Source organism: Phycomyces blakesleeanus, assembly GCF_001638985.1.
Source record: "Phycomyces blakesleeanus NRRL 1555(-) unplaced genomic scaffold PHYBLscaffold_44, whole genome shotgun sequence".
Lineage (NCBI taxonomy): Eukaryota > Fungi > Mucoromycota > Mucoromycetes > Mucorales > Phycomycetaceae > Phycomyces > Phycomyces blakesleeanus.
Window position 1 is genome coordinate 177,741 of NW_017265173.1, and position 20,659 is coordinate 198,399.

The 20,659-nt window shown below is 34.4% G+C and overlaps 8 protein-coding genes and 2 non-coding genes across 10 annotated transcripts; 5 read left to right on the forward strand and 5 right to left on the reverse strand.

The window, feature by feature from the left end:
* Nucleotides 1-568: 568 nt before the first annotated feature.
* PHYBLDRAFT_153405 (hypothetical protein) lies at nt 569-1,108 on the forward strand (the record flags this gene model as incomplete). The annotated part of the gene is made up of 2 exons (XM_018433139.1): nt 569-649; nt 683-1,108. The coding sequence occupies 2 exons, from the start codon at nt 569-571 to the stop codon at nt 1,106-1,108; spliced, it is 507 nt and encodes a 168-aa protein (XP_018283546.1).
* Nucleotides 1,109-1,368: 260 nt separating this feature from the next.
* PHYBLDRAFT_176101 (hypothetical protein) lies at nt 1,369-2,534 on the reverse strand (the record flags this gene model as incomplete). Its single annotated transcript, XM_018437655.1, has 5 exons — nt 1,369-1,394; nt 1,547-1,658; nt 1,747-2,052; nt 2,109-2,198; nt 2,352-2,534. The coding sequence occupies 5 exons, from the start codon at nt 2,532-2,534 to the stop codon at nt 1,369-1,371; spliced, it is 717 nt and encodes a 238-aa protein (XP_018283547.1).
* Nucleotides 2,535-3,073: 539 nt separating this feature from the next.
* Nucleotides 3,074-3,529, forward strand: PHYBLDRAFT_153408 (hypothetical protein; the record flags this gene model as incomplete). The annotated part of the gene is made up of 5 exons (XM_018433140.1): nt 3,074-3,091; nt 3,152-3,189; nt 3,260-3,320; nt 3,384-3,428; nt 3,503-3,529. The coding sequence occupies 5 exons, from the start codon at nt 3,074-3,076 to the stop codon at nt 3,527-3,529; spliced, it is 189 nt and encodes a 62-aa protein (XP_018283548.1).
* A 2,001-nt stretch (nt 3,530-5,530) lies between these two features.
* Nucleotides 5,531-8,539, forward strand: PHYBLDRAFT_176102 (C2H2-type zinc finger transcription factor; the record flags this gene model as incomplete). The annotated part of the gene is made up of 2 exons (XM_018437656.1): nt 5,531-6,419; nt 6,480-8,539. 2 exons carry the CDS (start codon nt 5,531-5,533, stop codon nt 8,537-8,539), a joined length of 2,949 nt encoding a protein of 982 aa, XP_018283549.1.
* Nucleotides 8,540-8,980: 441 nt separating this feature from the next.
* On the reverse strand, nt 8,981-9,742 carry PHYBLDRAFT_153410 (hypothetical protein; the record flags this gene model as incomplete). The annotated part of the gene is made up of 3 exons (XM_018433141.1): nt 8,981-9,130; nt 9,183-9,407; nt 9,485-9,742. The coding sequence occupies 3 exons, from the start codon at nt 9,740-9,742 to the stop codon at nt 8,981-8,983; spliced, it is 633 nt and encodes a 210-aa protein (XP_018283550.1).
* A 3,038-nt stretch (nt 9,743-12,780) lies between these two features.
* Nucleotides 12,781-13,236, reverse strand: PHYBLDRAFT_153411 (hypothetical protein; the record flags this gene model as incomplete). The annotated part of the gene is made up of 5 exons (XM_018433142.1): nt 12,781-12,807; nt 12,882-12,926; nt 12,990-13,050; nt 13,121-13,158; nt 13,219-13,236. The coding sequence occupies 5 exons, from the start codon at nt 13,234-13,236 to the stop codon at nt 12,781-12,783; spliced, it is 189 nt and encodes a 62-aa protein (XP_018283551.1).
* A 539-nt stretch (nt 13,237-13,775) lies between these two features.
* On the forward strand, nt 13,776-14,941 carry PHYBLDRAFT_176104 (hypothetical protein; the record flags this gene model as incomplete). The annotated part of the gene is made up of 5 exons (XM_018437657.1): nt 13,776-13,958; nt 14,112-14,201; nt 14,258-14,563; nt 14,652-14,763; nt 14,916-14,941. 5 exons carry the CDS (start codon nt 13,776-13,778, stop codon nt 14,939-14,941), a joined length of 717 nt encoding a protein of 238 aa, XP_018283552.1.
* A 260-nt stretch (nt 14,942-15,201) lies between these two features.
* On the reverse strand, nt 15,202-18,422 carry PHYBLDRAFT_176105 (hypothetical protein; the record flags this gene model as incomplete). The annotated part of the gene is made up of 6 exons (XM_018437658.1): nt 15,202-15,819; nt 15,985-16,541; nt 17,410-17,712; nt 17,793-17,960; nt 18,019-18,132; nt 18,371-18,422. 6 exons carry the CDS (start codon nt 18,420-18,422, stop codon nt 15,202-15,204), a joined length of 1,812 nt encoding a protein of 603 aa, XP_018283553.1.
* An 881-nt stretch (nt 18,423-19,303) lies between these two features.
* On the forward strand, nt 19,304-19,386 carry PHYBLDRAFT_t297. The gene has a single exon. It is a non-coding gene; the product is annotated as a tRNA-Leu (tRNA).
* A 724-nt stretch (nt 19,387-20,110) lies between these two features.
* PHYBLDRAFT_t299 lies at nt 20,111-20,181 on the reverse strand. The gene has a single exon. It is a non-coding gene; the product is annotated as a tRNA-Gly (tRNA).
* Nucleotides 20,182-20,659: the final 478 nt, after the last annotated feature.

Below are 20,659 nucleotides of genomic sequence, written 5' to 3' on the forward strand. Positions count from 1 at the left end.
ATGCAGATACTTCACCAAGCCTAGTGTTTCTGAAAAAGATATTGAGAAAGGCCAAAAATACTTAAAAGAATTCTGTAAAGGGTGTGAGACATTGCACGATCTGGACCTTCTCTCTCCCAACATGCATCTGCATCTGCATCTGCACTTACGCCAAACAATGATTGCCTTTGGGCCCGTCTATGGCTATTGGCTTTTTAGCTTTGAAAGATATAATAGTGTTCTGAAAAATATCAAGACCAATCGAAGAAACGGGCTCGAAACAACATTTATGAGACAGTTCATTGAAGAGTCATGGAAGGGAGATTTTGTTTGTCAATTTCTGAAACCTATGCATACACTTGCGTGTTTTGAAATTTTTGATAAGTTCACCAATTACAACAACAACAATAACACCAACACTAACACCAACACCAACACCAACACCAATACCAACACCAAGACTAACCTCTCTCACTCTTTCTCAATTTCCAAATAACTTGAAGCTTCACAGAACCTTTCAATCACAATTTGTGGAAACGAGCCCCTGCCACTATCCGCCTTGCCATTGAAAACAAGACCATTATCATTTATGCCAAAACATGAATATGATTGTCTTGTAGGATACTATCAAGCTGCGTACAAGAATCCACAGATCTCAGGTTGCAAAGATGTAATTGATGACTCACCTTTCGTCAATGACTAGATCGAAATGGTAAAGTCCATTGATCTTCCTGGGCAAAGCTACAAAGGGTGCATTGGCACAAATGGCCACAGATCATACATACAAGCATATTTCACTGAACGAACTGGGTCGGAACATGCGTATGTTGGAGAGATTCAGTACCTTTTTGTTCACAATTTTAGGTCAGCTGTTTCTTCTCTAACATACAGAAATTCCCATAGTAGTCAGCATGTATTTGCATTTGTCGAATGGTTCAAATCCACTTCAGACAAAACAAGAGAATTAGAAAGAGTTGAGTTGTTACAGGATGAATTCTACAAGCAAGATTTTCAAAGCATCCTGCCAGTACATCCGATTCTCCTAACAGTTGCAATAGTAGATTACAAAACTACAAAAAATGTCAACAAAAAACTCGCGATTCCTTTACCAAAAAAAATTTACTATTAATTCTCATACACACACTTACTTATATATTTATCCTCTATTATTATTTCCTTTAATCAATTCAATTTCAATTATTACTATTTGGCCCTACAACAGAACATAGTAAAAAAGAAAATGTTTATTCATTGTTGATTGCCCAACGAGGCAATGACTGGGACAGAGTGGCAGGAACAGAGCAAGGCAACAATGTTGCTGGATATCTGTTCATTCTTGGCTTTGTTCCCATGCCCGCATTTAACACGTGATGGGTACGATCAATGTCATCAACCATTGTCAACAATCTGTTGAACTGTATTTATTTTTATTAGTTCTTTATTTTTCTTGTTATAAAACTTATTTATTTATTCTAAATATTATTTACCTCTTCACTTCTCCAAGTGGGGCGAGCCACATGCAAACACTGTCATGGAAGATTGTCCACAATCTCAATATCCGACTCACCATCAGACATGGCATCCTTCTGAAAGAGTTTGAGATAGGCCTTCTCAACAGGGTTTCCAGTCTTATATCCCATTGCAGCATCAATGGCTACCCAGTTGTCCATGTATGTCAACTTGCGTCAGATAGACATTTGGTTATACAGATTGTAGCTTGAGAAAATAGTAATATACCAATTAATTTTTTATATAGTATATACAAACCTGAAGAGTACGACTGTTTGCTCTCCCCTTGCTGTTTTTCTTGGCCTTCTGCTCAGGAGACTCGTGAAAAGTACAATGACTGTGCTTGTACCTGTTCTTTATTTTATCACTTATCACCCGTGGGTGAGTACCAGCTAGACGAGTCTGGGCGCTAATGTAGCTCTTCAAGTAGTTGATAACAGCTACGTTATCGCGGTGGTTAATCTTCTTGTTCAAGTTCCACTTCTTCTTACTCTCGTTCTCAGCAACAAGAGCAGGGTCGTCAGACTCGAACTTCCAGTCCCACAACTTTTCCGCGAAGATTTCCTAAATACAGGTTGTTTAATAAGTTGTTGATACTAACATATATTAGTATTAATTACCGAGATAATGACAGAAACCTCGGCATCACTGAGGGAGGTCTGGGGGACATAGGATGGCATCAGAGATGGTTCTAGACTAGCCATACGAGTCTAATTGTTGGCATAGGCAGTTGCAAAGTCTGCAAATGCCGTATGTGTCTTTCTAGACGTGTCAACAACAACGCCCATCCTGTTTTTAAAGGCTGCCATGTTGCTATTGACAGCAGCAATGTCATCCTTGACACCATTGATATTGTTGTTTACTTTGTTAAGCATTTCAACAATTTCCACGTATCGCTGATCTTGGATAGTTGCGGATGAGAAACTGGGGGCAATTTCTCGAGGTCCAACACGGCCAGCCAAAACACGGTTTGCAGAGGTAGATATACTTGCAGATGCTTTTCCTTTTCCTTTACGGTCTGTTTTTCTGCTGCTATTGGAAGGCATTTTTTCTTTATTGTATTTTTATTAAAGTTTTATACATTAATAAATTATTAAAATAAAATAAATGTATAGGTTGAAATATATTTATTTTTGTTTAATCAAAGATATACATACAAAATAAGTTAATATAAAGTAGATTTATGAAATAGCTGAGAAAAGGAAGGGATTATATATTATTTTCTATAAAATCCTTTATAACCTTGAACAACTTCTTTAATATTCAACATAGAGCTTAGTGTTACAATATAATTTTGGACTATTCATTTTATTACTATTGTATTTTACTAGAGTCAATTCTCATCTAAACTGCCTTCTGTTTGAAAGCCCACTTTTTTTTCTTCTTTTTCTTTATTTTTTTCTTATTTCTTTTTTTCCTGTTTCTTTTCCGCTTTATTTACTTTTATTCTGGTTGATGTATTTGAGTTCACACCCTGGTAAGCAATTTGTTTTTATTATTCTACTGTTATATTTATTCTTAATGTTTTTTCTTTTATTATTATTGTGGTTGCTGATAGTATTACAAGTCTTTGCCATGTTGATTAATGGACAAGAACAAAAAGGTAAAACACGGTTATTGTGTATGTGCTTCTTTATTAATTATTTTCTTTTTCTCTCCTCAGCTCATCATAAAGACATACCAACAGCAGAAATTTATCCGGTAAGTCTGAATAATGTATTTATTTATTTTATTCTTATATCTAATTTTGTTTATTTTCTATCTCTGTTAGTACTGCCAGCATTTCTATGTACCTGATTGAATGGCTTGTCTTTGAAAACTGGTTTTCTTTGGTAAGTAATAAAGCCAAACTTTATTCCATGATCTTTACTAATGCGTTTTATTAAACCTTTCAGAACAACAGTCAATGTGCAATATGCCTGGTTCTGACGAAAGTACTGGTAAGTAACCATATTATTTAAATTAAAGAAAAATAAATATTTATATAATCTAATATAATTGAATAATTTTTTAGCCTTCTCTTACTAGTGAAATACCGTAAACACGCGTTTCTTTTTAGGATTCTATCGTATTGGAAGTATTTATATATTATAATATATGAAAGGGTTTGTTATTATATTAATTATGTAGTAGCTTATATATTAGATTAGACTATATATTGTCAAGCCATACATATTATAAGCAAGAAGCTTTTTTTTTTTAAATAAAAACAATTTTTCCAAAACAATCCCTATAAAAATATTTGAAATGAAGTGCAAGAAGTATTGCAGTAGCATGGCATGTGTGAATCCTATAGTTTAGCCGTGCATAATTGTCCAATAAAAGTGTTTAGATTCGGAAGACAGTATACATAAATCCTGTTTCTTCTGTTAAATGATCCAATAGAATATCATTATTTCAGTAGACAGTTTTCTATCAAAAACAGATTTTTTATTGGAATCTCTGTTTCAAATCAAGTTTAATTTAATGTAACATCCAAAAAAAAAGATGCCATAATTTGATTATTCTCTCTGCGATTAAATAGTTTAAAAGAACCTTACATCTCTATATGGATCATTATAAGTTCAGAAGTTATATGGACAACTCACAGGTAACATAACATATTGCGAACGGAATCTATAAATGCCAAATTCCAGAATTTAATTATTCTGTCACTCAGAATTTCCCATACTATTGCATATGTGTAGAAATCTAATTCCCCAGTGTCCAGGGCACCAATCTCGACTGGGCTGCAGTCAATTATCACGCACTTGACATGCAGGCTACAATTAGATTTAACCCAACTGAGCCATTGTGACAAGGTTATGATTTATTCTGCATTAGTCACAAAGAAACAGACTGGGACACTCTTGTTTGTAACATTGCTTCTCACAACAATCATATACAAATATGAGTGATTGTTAGAATCCACCAAGGATTTGTAAGTCTTGTGAGTGGAGTCAATGCACCACTTGTCTGCCAACTCAAGAATCTGCTTAATGGTTAGTAATATTATATTATAACTTTTTGTTGAATAAAATAATATACACCACAGCAGATTTTTTTGTGTAATCTTGTTCCTTAAAAGGATTCTTGTATACGGGGCGAATTTTGCCCATAACAGGAAATTCATTTTTTTGGGGGACTGAAAAGTGGGGGGATGGGGGGACTACTCTCGGCCAATAGATTTCGATTAAAAAATGTACTGCACAATTTCAAAAATGGTTCAAATTTTTAATTTGTTTCAAATAATTTTGGGTTGTAAAAAATTTATTTTTTATTTTCGAAAAAAATTAGGCTAAAAAAAAGCTAGACTGGACCATAAAATCCACAGGCAGTAGCACACCAGTATATCCATACCACTAGAAACACTAGTAGTATAACTGTTTGTACTTATGCCTGTAAATTACGCGATCAGTTTGCTGCAAACTACTATGTCTAGCTAATCCAAGAGACCCGGTGCCAGAAATTCCAATAAACCCAAAGAGCATAAAGATTTGAATTTTGAGAAAAGCTAAAGCAGAAGAACTAATAATTAGTAATTAAACTTAGTTATATATATTTAACAGAATTTTACCTTTGACTCTATTAAGGCATTTGCAATAAAAGGCAGCCAAATCTCTGCAAGTGAGGAGTAAATAGTTAGTCTTCTGTTGCTTTGTAAGAGGAACATGTAGTTATTACCTCTTTATTGATTTACCGAGATGATGAAAAACTAATTTATAAACTAGAATTGTATGATTAATAAACACAATGACATAAAAAACTTTGATAGCATAAATACCTTTGAGCTTATAGTCTTTAAGCAAAATTCTGCTTCTATAAATACTATAAGCATACTGGAATATCTTACAAATGGAAGCTCATACAAATAATAAATATTTTGTGGAAAAGTAAAATGAAAAAGAAGACAAAAACACGCGATATTTTCTTAAAAGAAAAGAAGTAAAAAAAATTCTAATTGGTCCGCTGACATTAAATATCGATCTTTCCACATTTTATAAATTCAATTATTTTCGCAAAGTCATTTTCCCCCCTTTGTTTTTACAATCAATTTACTATTATGCAAAAGAATACAAGACAAGAAACATATAAAATCGTTAAGACTCGCCCCCCTAAAAGGCAAGACGAACTTAACTTTAGCATCAATTCAGGTGTTTTTACCTGCTCCGAATGCGAAAAAGAGTTCGAAAAGCCTTGGTTACTGAAAAGGCATTCGAAGGTTCACCATATAAGTAATCAAATGGCAACCAATACTGTACTCGACGAACCCGAGCAGGCCGAATTGATAGTGGAGAACACTATTCCGGATGCTAATGCATTTGATTACTCGAGTGACGAAGATGACTCCTCCAGTATCGGGGATGAAGAAGACAACATTGTAGACGAGGAAAACGATATTGTCGATAATTTCTTTGATATTGAAATGAACAGTAATCCAGTTTTCAACGCATTCTCTGACATGTTTTCTTCTGCTGCTGCTGCTGATGAGGTATCAATGACCGATGATGACTCTGAGATCCCGGAAGAAGTCTTTGAGACAATTGGCGCTGTAAATGACCCTACAAGCTGTTATCCTTTTCGCGATCTTCAAACCATGATCCTTTTCGCTTTTATCGATGGGGATAATGACATGATCTCCCAGCAAATGTTGAAGAAGATACTGCTTGCGATGAACTTGATCATTAAGATCCAGCAAGAAACTCCCATAGGAAGAACATTTAAGTTACCTCGTTTGGATGCTCTTTTAAATTATCAGGCAAGAAAGAAGTCCAAGATGCCTGTCTTTCCTTCACAAAGAATATCAGTACCTGGATCAAACGGGAACGCATTCGCCCATATTAACCTTCCGTCCGACCACTTGAGATTTCTTATGGCAAACCCAAAGAAATCCAAGTTGATCTCGTCCATGCCCGATCGTACCCCAAACCAATCGATCTGTTTGGAACAAGGTGAAAAGTGAAGAACCCACCATCTCTTTCAGCAGCCTATGCACACTGTAAATGGTATAGATGTCTGGTTTGGAAACATTGTTTACTTGAAGACAAACGATTGCAGCATCCGCTTTTTGGTTGAATCGTTCCACACGGCAAATAAAAACATTTTTGCGAGAGGGTATCTGGTCAGAGCGATTTCGATTGTATGCTATGGCGTTGAGGTTGCTGTTACCAATCTTAGAGTAGAGCAGATCTCTCACGTTGACACCACTCCTGTTGAAAGAGATCACTACTACAGTATCTCAAGTAGCCTTACCAGATTGAGTCCTGCTCATGACTTTCTTCTTTTTGGAGTTCATCCAATGAAGAAGCCTATGCCTCTTTCTGTTTTGCCCGGTAATGTAGATCGCGATGCAGTGTTTTACAAAGTTAGGATTGTTTCAATCATCCTTTTTACAGACGACACTTCTGGCAATCGTTCAAAGCAGTACAATCCGTTTGAAAGCTGGTTAATGAGATGCGCTGCCTTGCCTTTTAAGGATCGAAATTCGATAGCAAACATCCAGTTTCTTTCTACAATCCCTAAGAAAGATGGTGCAAATGGTATGTCTCTTCTGCCAGCAATCGTTGATGACTTTAAGAAACTCGAGAAAGGTGTAAAAATGTTCTCCGCTGAAGACAATGAGTATGTTCTGGTTGTTGCTCCCATCCTTTGGATTGAGGCTGACACGCCATGTCATTCAGAACTTTGCGGATTGCTTGGGCCGGCCACCACATTTCCTTGCAGAAGATGCTACATCGAACTTAGACGTGCAAAAGACTTTGTGAAGGACTTGTCCTACTTCTGTGAGTGCCATGAGAGACGAACTCGAGAGCACTATGTTCTTGCAAACTCGTCACCTGGCAGAGACACTGAGATCCCAAATACTCCGAAAATTGGAATAAACACGCCTGCAAACAAGATAAGCTTTAGAGATCGTTCGACTGGCCGCTTATTAGAATTGCAGTCGTTTGATCCAGAAAAGGATACACCAGTGGAAATCCTCCACACGATACTTCTTGGTGTTGCAAAGTATATGGTAATTGACTTGGTTAAGGTCGTGCTTAAGAATGACACAGCCACAATAGCAAGACTTTCAGAATTCTTGACAGATTACACGCGATCAACTGGTCTATCAAGAAAGTTCACCCGAAACTTGAGACATAGTGGTTCATTCCTCGGTAGAGATTTCAAGGTTCTGCTTCAAATACTTCCTGTAATTCTGATTACAGAATTCTCTGGAAATCATGAGCTAGACCTTGTAATACCATGCTTTGTTGAACTTGGCCGATTGTGTTCTCTGGTATTCGTTCGTCAGGTGACATCAGACTTTGATAACTATATTATCAGAGTAGATAATGCAGTGAAGCGCTTGATCAGAGCATTATTTGACTACAATAAAGGAACCAAGAACGAGCTCCACAAGGCATATTGCACCAAGCCGAAAGTTCATTACTTGACACATCTCAAGGAAGATATAATTCGTTTTGGCCCAGCCCTCAATTATGAAACAGAAAAGGGCGAACAGTTCAATAAGCACATTCGCGAACATCTGTTTCATACAAATCGCCAAAACACTTCCAGGGATGTTTGCCTAAAGTTTGCAAAGCAGGTAGCATTGCAACATGTAATTGACGGCGGGTCGTGGATTAATAGCTCTGGCAACCGAGAGAAGTCTGGAACTGGAATAGAGAGGTTCATTAAGGACAACAATGAATCTTTGTTCTATTACACCTTCTTTGGCAGCTCGAGAGAGCTAAAGGACAACAACGACACTGGAGATATTGAAGATGACGCCGTCCAAAACAACAGTTTTGGCGCGTTTGTTTTTAAAGATGATCCAATCTCTCGCCCTCGTATAGGACTTGTCTCAGGCTCTGTTGTTAAGTTTCTTAGCATTGTTCCTCGTACGGATAATGACAGAAACAATAACTATGCCAAGGCTGTAATGACAGGTGAGCATTCTGATGTTGCTAACATGAATCTCGTTTGTAAGTTAGATTTGCACATTTTCCGCAACCCATTTTACATTGTAAATTTGAGCAAGTTCGGTTCCTACTGGTTCATTTTCAATAATATTCTTTTTGATGAATAAAATGATGCTACTTCTTTATTATTATTATAATTATTATTTGAACCTTCTGTTTTCTTCTTCTCAACATCAATTTTTTTGCGTAATTTCTGTGAAGTCATTTTTTGGGTACTCAAACCAACCCCCAACTTTCCTTAATAAATCCTTTGTCTCACTTGAACACTTTCTGACTTCCCTAACAGTTTTTTTTCTTACTTTAAAAGCCCACAAGTAGTACTGAACTTAATTTTATCCTTTATTCGGATGAAAAAAATTGAGTACGAAAACAAATTACAATATTTTGGCCTCTAAGCCAATCATATTGCTTAGGTGCCAATTTTCACCCAAAATGATAACAAAAATCTCTGGTGGTGTATCTTCTTCTGCCAAGGAGAGATCCACAAAACAAGATATGGCCCATTACCTTGATGAAAGACAATGTGAACCAGATAGTTCTTTTTTTTATCAAGAACTCGATCCATTGCTTGAAACTTGCCTTATCAATGACATTTTTTTTGAAAGCTTGTTCAAACAAGCATTGATGACATTCTGCACATCATGGTAATTGATATGCAGAGACATCGGGAAACTGGAAATGCCAAGACCAGCTTCAAGCTATAACACAATTTAGTTAGCAAGTTGGATAAAAAGAAAGACTATTTAATACCTCTTCCAAGCATTTAGAATCGATGCGAAAGAGCATCTTGATGGCCTTCCAATCCATGTTATTGTCCACATGGAACACAATCCACTGCTTTACCTCAGCAGGTAGTCTTGAACGGACCATGTCCTGGACTTTCTCAGGCTGATGGGTGACATGCTGCCACAAGTAGTCTACAACAACATTACCATTTTGCAAGATCTTTTTAGTAATTTTGGCCTTGCAGTCATCCTTAATTGATTTGGTTTAAACCCTTTTGGCTTTCTGATTGCTAGCATCTTCGACCAGTTTGACCTTCTTGGGCAAACCTTGGTGGTCACAGACAGGTACACAGCTGTTACAACGTCTTTGGGACTGGCAGTGCTGGTGGCCTGGAATACATGAGTGCTGGTCATGTTCCAGTTTGAGTGTCTTTTGGCCGAGTTCTCAAACCAAAAAGAAAAGGCCTCTTCATTAGCAGAAGTTTCAGTTGCTGTGGGGTTAGCACTCTTGTAATTAGGTGCAATGTGAATCATGTGGTCATCATTGATCTCGTTGATGCTGAAGTTAGTGCAGTTGGAGCTCATTATGAGTGTAAACGTTTTATTTTTAGATAAAAGGATAGGGAAAGGGAAAGATATACCTGAAAAAAAACAATAATAATAATAATAGAATGTGTCAAACCAAAAGCAATCTGAGAAGTCCAGTAAATACAAGACTGCTTTCAGTTTTGAGAATTTAAACTTATCGACCTTGGCTGCCATTGGAAAATCAAAAAAAAAATAGAATACAATTTTTCTAGAATTACAAAGAATTCTATAACGTCACCGCACTGCCGAACAACCAAAATTTTGTTAAACACTGACTATTTTTATAACACTCCGTGTCACAATTGTTGCGTGTGATATGTAGTTGTGTGTAGAAGATGTACAAGAATAGATAATTGTATATAAGAAGAGGAATAGAAAGGAGAAATTGAGGGTTTAGGTTCGATATTAGATAAATTGAGGTGATAAAATAGTCTCTTTGTTACCAAATAGACCAGTTAAAGAAATTAAAAAGGAAACTAACACTAAGGTAAGAGTGTAAATAATTTGAATAATTAAAAAAATAGTTAAACTAAAAGAAGAGAAGTAAATAATATTAATTCTAAAAAGCTAACTATGAGAAAGAAATGTTTAATAGAGTAAAGGATTTAGCTAAAGGGAAATTTACTATGATAAATTTACTAAGAGATAAATAAAAAGAGAAATCGGAACAAAATAATAAAATACAAAGGGATGGTCAATCTTCCACAAAGACTTGATATAAAAATAAATAAAACGAAAGAAATTTCACAAGTGAGATCAGAGATAATAGACAGCGTCTTGAAAAAAACTTGTATCAGAAAAATTTAATAGTTGTTTATTGATTGATTTTAGAGAGATATTTATACCATTTTATGAATAAAATATATGGCGAAAATAGGCTAGATAAAACTCGATGAGATAATCGTAAATAAAAATATAAAGAAAAATAACTCTATAAATATTTCATCATAAAAGAAGAAATAGATGAAGTTATAATATATAACTACAAGAAAAAAAATATCGGAAAGTATGTTATAAATAAAAGAAAAAATCATTCAGTTAACAATTTTGATAAAGTAGTATTTGAGAGGAAGTGTCACATTTAGTGCGCAGGAATAAAATAAAAAGAAAAGGGAAAAACAGTTTTAAGAAAAATAAAAGAGAAAAGATTTTAATTTTCAGAAAATGGGTTTTTGGAAAAAGACAATTTTGTTAAAATGGAAAAAAGAAATTAAAATTAAAATTAAAATTTTGAAAAAAAATTAAAAGGGGTTTTCAAAAGAATGTCTGAACTTGGTAAAATATGGTTTTTGAACTGAGGCTGACAACATCACCATACCACATGTCATAATTGATACATGTGGTGCTTGTATTTGTGGTAAATGTTGACAGCTGATGTTATCACAATTTTTGAGGTTTGAATGGGTTTGTAAATGTGAAATAACCTCTCTTTTCCACAAGAGAGAAAAAGACAAACTCAAAAGAGAATGTAGAATTAAAGATAATAAAATCAATAAGAGAAAAATAAGAGAAAAACAGTACTATTGATCAATCTTGATAGACTTGACACAATATACTTGGATAATTAAACAAGTAAAATATCAACAGCATTTAATATTAAGAAAACTTGTTGTCAGAAAATAAGACAAAGGAAAATCAATGTTTATTAAATGCAAGTGTTGCAATATTTATAGTTTTGCAATTGACTTATTGAATAATTAAATAAATAAAATAATTAAAGAAAATATAATAAAAGTTGTATAATTAATGATTTATTAAATATGATTTGTTCTTTACTATCATTAAGTACAAATAAAATAAAATAATTATTAAGTCATAATCATGAAGATAATTATACTTGTAAGAATATATAATAAAAATAATATTAATTCCAAGTTGATTTGTTCAGTTAAATATAATAAGAAAATAAGATACAATATGTGGTTGTCTGAAGTTATTGTTGACAGGATGATGCTTTTTTGTTGTACTTATTGGTGTTTTGCTCTACGAATAGAAAAATTGCTTTCTATTTAGCCTCGGCCGCTGTCAGAAAATCAAAAAAATAATAATAGAATATAATTTTTCTAGAATTATAAAGAATTTTGTAATGTCACCGCACTGCCGGACAACCGAAATTTTGTTGAGAACTGATCATTTTTACAACAACCCATGTCATAATCTGACGCGTGTTGAGTTATGGTGTGTGGGGCAACTGGTCAGAAATATAATATATATTATATGTATAGTTATATTCTTGTGATTTTGCTTAGAACAATCCAACAAGAAGGAATTTAGACAATGAATGGGACTTGAAATAGATGGAGACAGATATATGAACAACAGACAGATAGACAAATGGACAAGCAGACAAGCAGACAAACGGTGAGACAGTACACTGGGGAATTAGATTTCTACACATATGCAATAGTATGGGAAATTCTGAGTGACAGAATAATTAAATTCTGGAATTTGGCATTTATAGATTCCGTTCGCAATATGTTATGTTACCTGTGAGTTGTCCATATAACTTCTGAACTTATAATGATCCATATAGAGATGTAAGGTTCTTTTAAACTATTTAATCGCAGAGAGAATAATCAAATTATGGCATCTTTTTTTTTGGATGTTACATTAAATTAAACTTGATTTGAAACAGAGATTCCAATAAAAAATCTGTTTTTGATAGAAAACTGTCTACTGAAATAATGATATTCTATTGGATCATTTAACAGAAGAAACAGGATTTATGTATACTGTCTTCCGAATCTAAACACTTTTATTGGACAATTATGCACGGCTAAACTATAGGATTCACACATGCCATGCTACTGCAATACTTCTTGCACTTCATTTCAAATATTTTTATAGGGATTGTTTTGGAAAAATTGTTTTTATTTAAAAAAAAAAGCTTCTTGCTTATAATATGTATGGCTTGACAATATATAGTCTAATCTAATATATAAGCTACTACATAATTAATATAATAACAAACCCTTTCATATATTATAATATATAAATACTTCCAATACGATAGAATCCTAAAAAGAAACGCGTGTTTACGGTATTTCACTAGTAAGAGAAGGCTAAAAAATTATTCAATTATATTAGATTATATAAATATTTATTTTTCTTTAATTTAAATAATATGGTTACTTACCAGTACTTTCGTCAGAACCAGGCATATTGCACATTGACTGTTGTTCTGAAAGGTTTAATAAAACGCATTAGTAAAGATCATGGAATAAAGTTTGGCTTTATTACTTACCAAAGAAAACCAGTTTTCAAAGACAAGCCATTCAATCAGGTACATAGAAATGCTGGCAGTACTAACAGAGATAGAAAATAAACAAAATTAGATATAAGAATAAAATAAATAAATACATTATTCAGACTTACCGGATAAATTTCTGCTGTTGGTATGTCTTTATGATGAGCTGAGGAGAGAAAAAGAAAATAATTAATAAAGAAGCACATACACAATAACCGTGTTTTACCTTTTTGTTCTTGTCCATTAATCAACATGGCAAAGACTTGTAATACTATCAGCAACCACAATAATAATAAAAGAAAAAACATTAAGAATAAATATAACAGTAGAATAATAAAAACAAATTGCTTACCAGGGTGTGAACTCAAATACATCAACCAGAATAAAAGTAAATAAAGCGGAAAAGAAACAGGAAAAAAAGAAATAAGAAAAAAATAAAGAAAAAGAAGAAAAAAAAGTGGGCTTTCAAACAGAAGGCAGTTTAGATGAGAATTGACTCTAGTAAAATACAATAGTAATAAAATGAATAGTCCAAAATTATATTGTAACACTAAGCTCTATGTTGAATATTAAAGAAGTTGTTCAAGGTTATAAAGGATTTTATAGAAAATAATATATAATCCCTTCCTTTTCTCAGCTATTTCATAAATCTACTTTATATTAACTTATTTTGTATGTATATCTTTGATTAAACAAAAATAAATATATTTCAACCTATACATTTATTTTATTTTAATAATTTATTAATGTATAAAACTTTAATAAAAATACAATAAAGAAAAAATGCCTTCCAATAGCAGCAGAAAAACAGACCGTAAAGGAAAAGGAAAAGCATCTGCAAGTATATCTACCTCTGCAAACCGTGTTTTGGCTGGCCGTGTTGGACCTCGAGAAATTGCCCCCAGTTTCTCATCCGCAACTATCCAAGATCAGCGATACGTGGAAATTGTTGAAATGCTTAACAAAGTAAACAACAATATCAATGGTGTCAAGGATGACATTGCTGCTGTCAATAGCAACATGGCAGCCTTTAAAAACAGGATGGGCGTTGTTGTTGACACGTCTAGAAAGACACATACGGCATTTGCAGACTTTGCAACTGCCTATGCCAACAATTAGACTCGTATGGCTAGTCTAGAACCATCTCTGATGCCATCCTATGTCCCCCAGACCTCCCTCAGTGATGCCGAGGTTTCTGTCATTATCTCGGTAATTAATACTAATATATGTTAGTATCAACAACTTATTAAACAACCTGTATTTAGGAAATCTTCGCGGAAAAGTTGTGGGACTGGAAGTTCGAGTCTGACGACCCTGCTCTTGTTGCTGAGAACGAGAGTAAGAAGAAGTGGAACTTGAACAAGAAGATTAACCACCGCGATAACGTAGCTGTTATCAACTACTTGAAGAGCTACATTAGCGCCCAGACTCGTCTAGCTGGTACTCACCCACGGGTGATAAGTGATAAAATAAAGAACAGGTACAAGCACAGTCATTGTACTTTTCACGAGTCTCCTGAGCAGAAGGCCAAGAAAAACAGCAAGGGGAGAGCAAACAGTCGTACTCTTCAGGTTTGTATATACTATATAAAAAATTAATTGGTATATTACTATTTTCTCAAGCTACAATCTGTATAACCAAATGTCTATCTGACGCAAGTTGACATACATGGACAACTGGGTAGCCATTGATGCTGCAATGGGATATAAGACTGGAAACCCTGTTGAGAAGGCCTATCTCAAACTCTTTCAGAAGGATGCCATGTCTGATGGTGAGTCGGATATTGAGATTGTGGACAATCTTCCATGACAGTGTTTGCATGTGGCTCGCCCCACTTGGAGAAGTGAAGAGGTAAATAATATTTAGAATAAATAAATAAGTTTTATAACAAGAAAAATAAAGAACTAATAAAAATAAATACAGTTCAACAGATTGTTGACAATGGTTGATGACATTGATCGTACCCATCACGTGTTAAATGCGGGCATGGGAACAAAGCCAAGAATGAACAGATATCCAGCAACATTGTTGCCTTGCTCTGTTCCTGCCACTCTGTCCCAGTCATTGCCTCGTTGGGCAATCAACAATGAATAAACATTTTCTTTTTTACTATGTTCTGTTGTAGGGCCAAATAGTAATAATTGAAATTGAATTGATTAAAGGAAATAATAATAGAGGATAAATATATAAGTAAGTGTGTGTATGAGAATTAATAGTAAATTTTTTTTGGTAAAGGAATCGCGAGTTTTTTGTTGACATTTTTTGTAGTTTTGTAATCTACTATTGCAACTGTTAGGAGAATCCGATGTACTGGCAGGATGCTTTGAAAATCTTGCTTGTAGAATTCATCCTGTAACAACTCAACTCCTTCTAATTCTCTTGTTTTGTCCAAAGTGGATTTGAACCATTTGACAAATGCAAATACATGCTGACTACTATGGGGATTTCTGTATGTTAGAGAAGAAACAGTTGGCCTAAAATTGTGAACAAAAAGGTACTGAATCTCTCCAACATACGCATGTTCTGACCCAGTTCGTTCAGTGAAATATGCTTGTATGTATGATCCGCGGCCATTCATGCCAATGCACCCTTTGTAGCTTTGCCCAAGAAGATCAACGGACTTCACTATTTCGATCCAGTCACCGACGAAAGGTGAGTCATCAATTACATCTTTGCAACCTGAGATCTGTGGATTCTTGTACGCAGCTTGATAGTATCCTACAAGACAATCATATTCATGTTTTGGCATAAATGATAATGGTCTTGTTTTCAATGGCAAGGCGGATAGTGGCAGGGGCTCGTTTCCACAAATTGTGATTGAAAGGTTCTGTGAAGCTTCAAGTTATTTGGAAATTGAGAAAGAGTGAGAGAGGTTAGTCTTGGTGTTGGTGTTAGTGTTGGTGTTGGTGTTGGTGTTGGTGTTGGTGGTGGTGAACGTATCGAAAATTTCAAAACATGCAAGTGCATGCATAGGTTTCAGAAGTCAACGCACAAAATCTCCCTTCCACGACTCTTCAATAAATTGTCTCATAAATGTCAATTCGAACCTGTTTCTTCGATTGGTCTTGATATTTTTCAGGACACTATTGTACCTTTCAAAGCTGAAAACCCAATAGCCATAGATGGGCCCAAAGTCAATCATTGTTTGGCGTAAGTGCAGATGCAGGTGCATGTTGGGAGAGAGAAGGTCCAGGTCGTACAATGTCTCACACCCTTTACAGAATTCTTCTAAGCATTTGTGTCCTTTCTCAATGTCTTCTTCAGAAACACTAGGCTTGGTGAAGTATCTGCATGCGTTAACAAACTCTATCCAGTTCTTGAACTCTGGCAACGGCAACACATCCCTTAGAACCACAGGAGAGTACACAAGGCACCAAGACTTCCACTCATCAGCCTTCATATAGGGAAATCCCTTGGCAATCTTTGTCCCAAGTGACGTGTAATCAGGCGGCAACACTACCTTCTCAACAGCCTTTTGCATGGCAATGAGTTTTTTACTGTCGATTAATCCATCCGCAACCCATCTCTCCAGCATTCTTTTGGCAGTGCCTAAGAAAAGATTGTGCATGGGATCGATGATCGTGCAGCAGACAATGTCAAAGTACTGAAGACGATGCAGTTCGGATCAGCGAACACCATGTGCAACTTCAAGACGCTGTCTCTCAGTTGGTTTGGTTGCATTTCTCCAGATCTCTGCATCCTTACGATTGTCATTCTTAGTGCGAAGGAGCCACTTTGAGAAATCAAATCCAGAATAATCAACGGAACTCGTTCCAGCCAACCTCGAAAATTGACGCTTACACTTGTGGCATGCATTTGTACTTGTATGGGATGTGAACCCACATACTTTCCTTGCAGCAGGTATATCACAGGCAACCATGAGAAGGGCTGCTTGGATAGAAGTACCATTTGGACATTGGTGAGTCTTAATCTTAATACCTTTGTACAGCTCCATCAACTCATCCACAAGCGGTTTCAGATAGTTATTTATGTCAGAAGTGCTCGCTTCTTTAGGCCCTGGCATTAACCCAACAAGAAACACATTCTCCTTCTTGAACTGCTCACTGCGTGGAAGATTATTGATTGCAAGATATATGGCATCACAGGAGTAGATAACACCATCAAATAGCTGAAACCAGTCAATGTTCAGCATGAGCATGAGTGATCGCTCGGTATTAACAAAAGGTATACCATCTATGTCTACTATCTCATTCCACATTGCACCATTGTACACATCAAACAAAAGTGCTATCCATTTTCGGGTCGCGGTTCCATGAGTTGATCTTGTTTTCAAAATCTGGGCGTTGAAAAAACGTCTTTAGGGCTTTCTTGATGGAGTGAAATACATATGTCTTTTTGGGTGCTTTTGACTTGGGATCAGACTTAAACAAGCTGTTGCCACACAAGGAGGTTTTACCAAAATTGGGTGATGTACAACACAAAGGGGCAGCTTCATTATCATATATGGCATGGCATTTGCTACATGCAACATACTTCTTGACACCACTTGTCAATGCTTCAAATCCAGCCAAACGTTTGAGATCAGCAATACTCACAGGAAGGCGGAATGGGTCAAACAAAAACTGCAGGATCTTGTTGATTATGGCAATCAGGATTACAGCTCCTTCATCTACGACGTATAGTGAGACAAAAAGAGCAACTGAAATAACAATGAATTGGTGAATCAAATTCAATTCCGAGATTGATTCTAACGAAGAATCTTTAATTTGATTTTTTTAAAGAATGTTGATTAACTCTCTATTTTCTAAGATACAATATTATCTAAAGCTGTGTACCTACCTTCATCATTGTCCATCTCAACATTGGATTCATCTTCATATTCTTCTTCTTCTTCATAAGTGTCACTTGTATACTGAACATTATCTTCAAGGCCAAACACACAATCTGTTTGAGAGAAAGGTTGGTTTCTTGTCCATATATCTAAAATGTCATTTGTGGCATTTAGGTCTACAAAAGCAGAATTTTAGACCCAAATAAATCAATGTAATAAAATAAGTTTTCTTACTTCTAAGCTCAGAATTCATTTCAACATCTTTCTGTTCAAATTCAAAACTATCTTCCTCTTGATTTACAGGCTCAGAAACAGCACTACTAATTATATTGCATGTGACTTCATGGGCTACACATTTATTATTATTAGTGTTAGTATTATTATTATTATTATTATTATTATTATTATTATATAAAATAATAAAAAAGGAAATGATATAAAATGAAATAAAATAAAATATAGTAAAGTAAAGCAAATGTATTAACTATACGTATTTGAACATGTATAATATCATAATTATTTTTTTCTTGATGATGTTTAAATGTTTTAACAGATACACAATCGAATCCTAGTGTCTTGCTTTTACAGATAGAGCATCGACACTCTTTTCTAACAGTTGGTTTGCAAATAGGAGTCATTTTAAAATGAAAAGAAAGGTTTACAATAGTATTTAATAGTAAAGAAAGAGACTTTAAAGAAAATACACTTTTATTTTATTTGAGTTTGATATTACATTCTAATGCTATACAGCTGCTATTAGCCAATAGAGTAGCTTAAAATACTATTCAAATACTTTACTCATAAAAGTGAGCTGAACTATAATTTTACCTATTTTGTCTATCAGAACTTAGGTATACTTTACATATGTGTAATTGATCTGTTTTTGCAGTAATACTTGTAGATTCTAACAGTGTGCAACTTAGTATTTTCCACAGGACAATGGCTTAAGCTCAGTGACGATGTTCAAAAAACATATAAAGGAAAACTGTGAATTTTATTAGAATAAAAATGTCTCTCTTATATACTAATTGACAACTACATACAAGATAACAATCTAGATACATCTTATGCTAAATGATGATTATTTAGAAGAGTATACAGGTCTTCGGGCATAATCACAAAAGGAAATAATCAAATATAATCAAAAATAAAAATAATCAAACTACTAAAAAATATAAACTCTTGGGAAGCATACTAAAGAAGTAATATCAAGAAGTGTAAAGGAACAAGTGCAATACTTAGAGAAGCAAGCTAAAATAAAAATAATAATCAAGGAAAAAAATAGAAAAAATGGGAAAAGTATTTAAAGTCCAGTGAGAATTTAAATTTCGATAGCAAAAAAAAAAGGAAAAAGAGAAAATAAATCCAAGAAATCGGATTTTGTCATGTCCGGAGATGGAGTCACGACTTTGCACTGTCCATAACTTAATAGTCAGTCCATAAGTTGACGTCACATCAAACAATTATACATTTTTGGTTGATGTTGCTATATGTTGCATTACTTTTATCAAACGTAATTGGAGAGATGGCCGAGTTGGTCTAAGGCGTCACGTTAAGGCCGTGATCTCTTCGGAGGCGTGGGTTCGAATCCCACTCTCTTCACTCTTTTACCTTTAAAGGTCGGAAATGTTGGCGTGCTCATGTCAGACATTATTTTGTCAGAGTTGACATCGGTAACCAGTAATGGTTGACTTTTTAGGATAAAAGATCTTGACTTTGCTAATTGGTCTTTCACATATGTTTTAGATGTTTAAGATGGTGAACATACTTGTAGAAGATATTACTAGACAACAAGCATCTAAGACATATTATCATAGCTATTCTTTTAGCCAGAAATCAATTATCATTTTGTATAAATAGTCAAGAAATACATTTAATAAAAAGCATCTTTATTCTTATCTAAAAACTATTCATAAGCTTGACAATCCCCAGTGGTATTGATTCTGCAACTTAGTTACAAGTGCTAGAAAAGAAATACCAGATCGAGACTTGACAATTTTGATGAATCCATACAATCTGAAGATGGTTAATCATAGTACCTTGTTATACACAGTAACATCTTCTTAAGCATTAACCGCAGTATAATATCTCTTCTTTTATTTAAATATAATATAATAGCTACTGCAGATAATGCACAGTATTAGTTCAGAAAACTATATAAGATAATTCAATTCATACCAATAAAAAATAACTTTTATCCTCTCTTTGATTTTACGTATACTTCTTGATCCCCAGTGAGTTTGGCCTTTTGACTTTGTTATAGTAAAAGGAAGACCAACCCAGATTGGGAATGACTATGACAAAAAATAGATATCACAAAACAGATTGCGCGGACCGGGAATCGAACCCGGGCCCTTCGCGTGGCAGGCGAAGATTATACCACTTAACCATCCGCGCTTTGATATTTTAACACGGGGTGTTATACAAATGTCCCGTTTACAACAATTTCGTTGTCCGGCAGTGCGGTGACTGCAGAATTCTTTATAATTCTAGAAAAATTATATTCTATTATTATTTGTTTAATTTTCCAATGGCGGCCGAGGCTGAATAGAAAGCAATTTTTCTATTCGTAGAGTAAAACACCAATAAGTACAACAAAAAAACATTATCCTATCATCAATAACTTCAGGCAATCATACATTGTATCTTATTTTTTTTATTATATTTAACTAAACAAATCAACTCAGAATTAATATTATTTTTATTATATATTCTTACAAGCATAATTATTTTCATGATTATGGCTTAATAATTATTTTATTTTATTTGTACTTAATAATAGTAAAGAACAAATTATATTTAATAAATTGTTAATTATATAACTTTTATTATATTTTTGTTATAATTTTATTTATTTAATTATTCAATAAGTCAA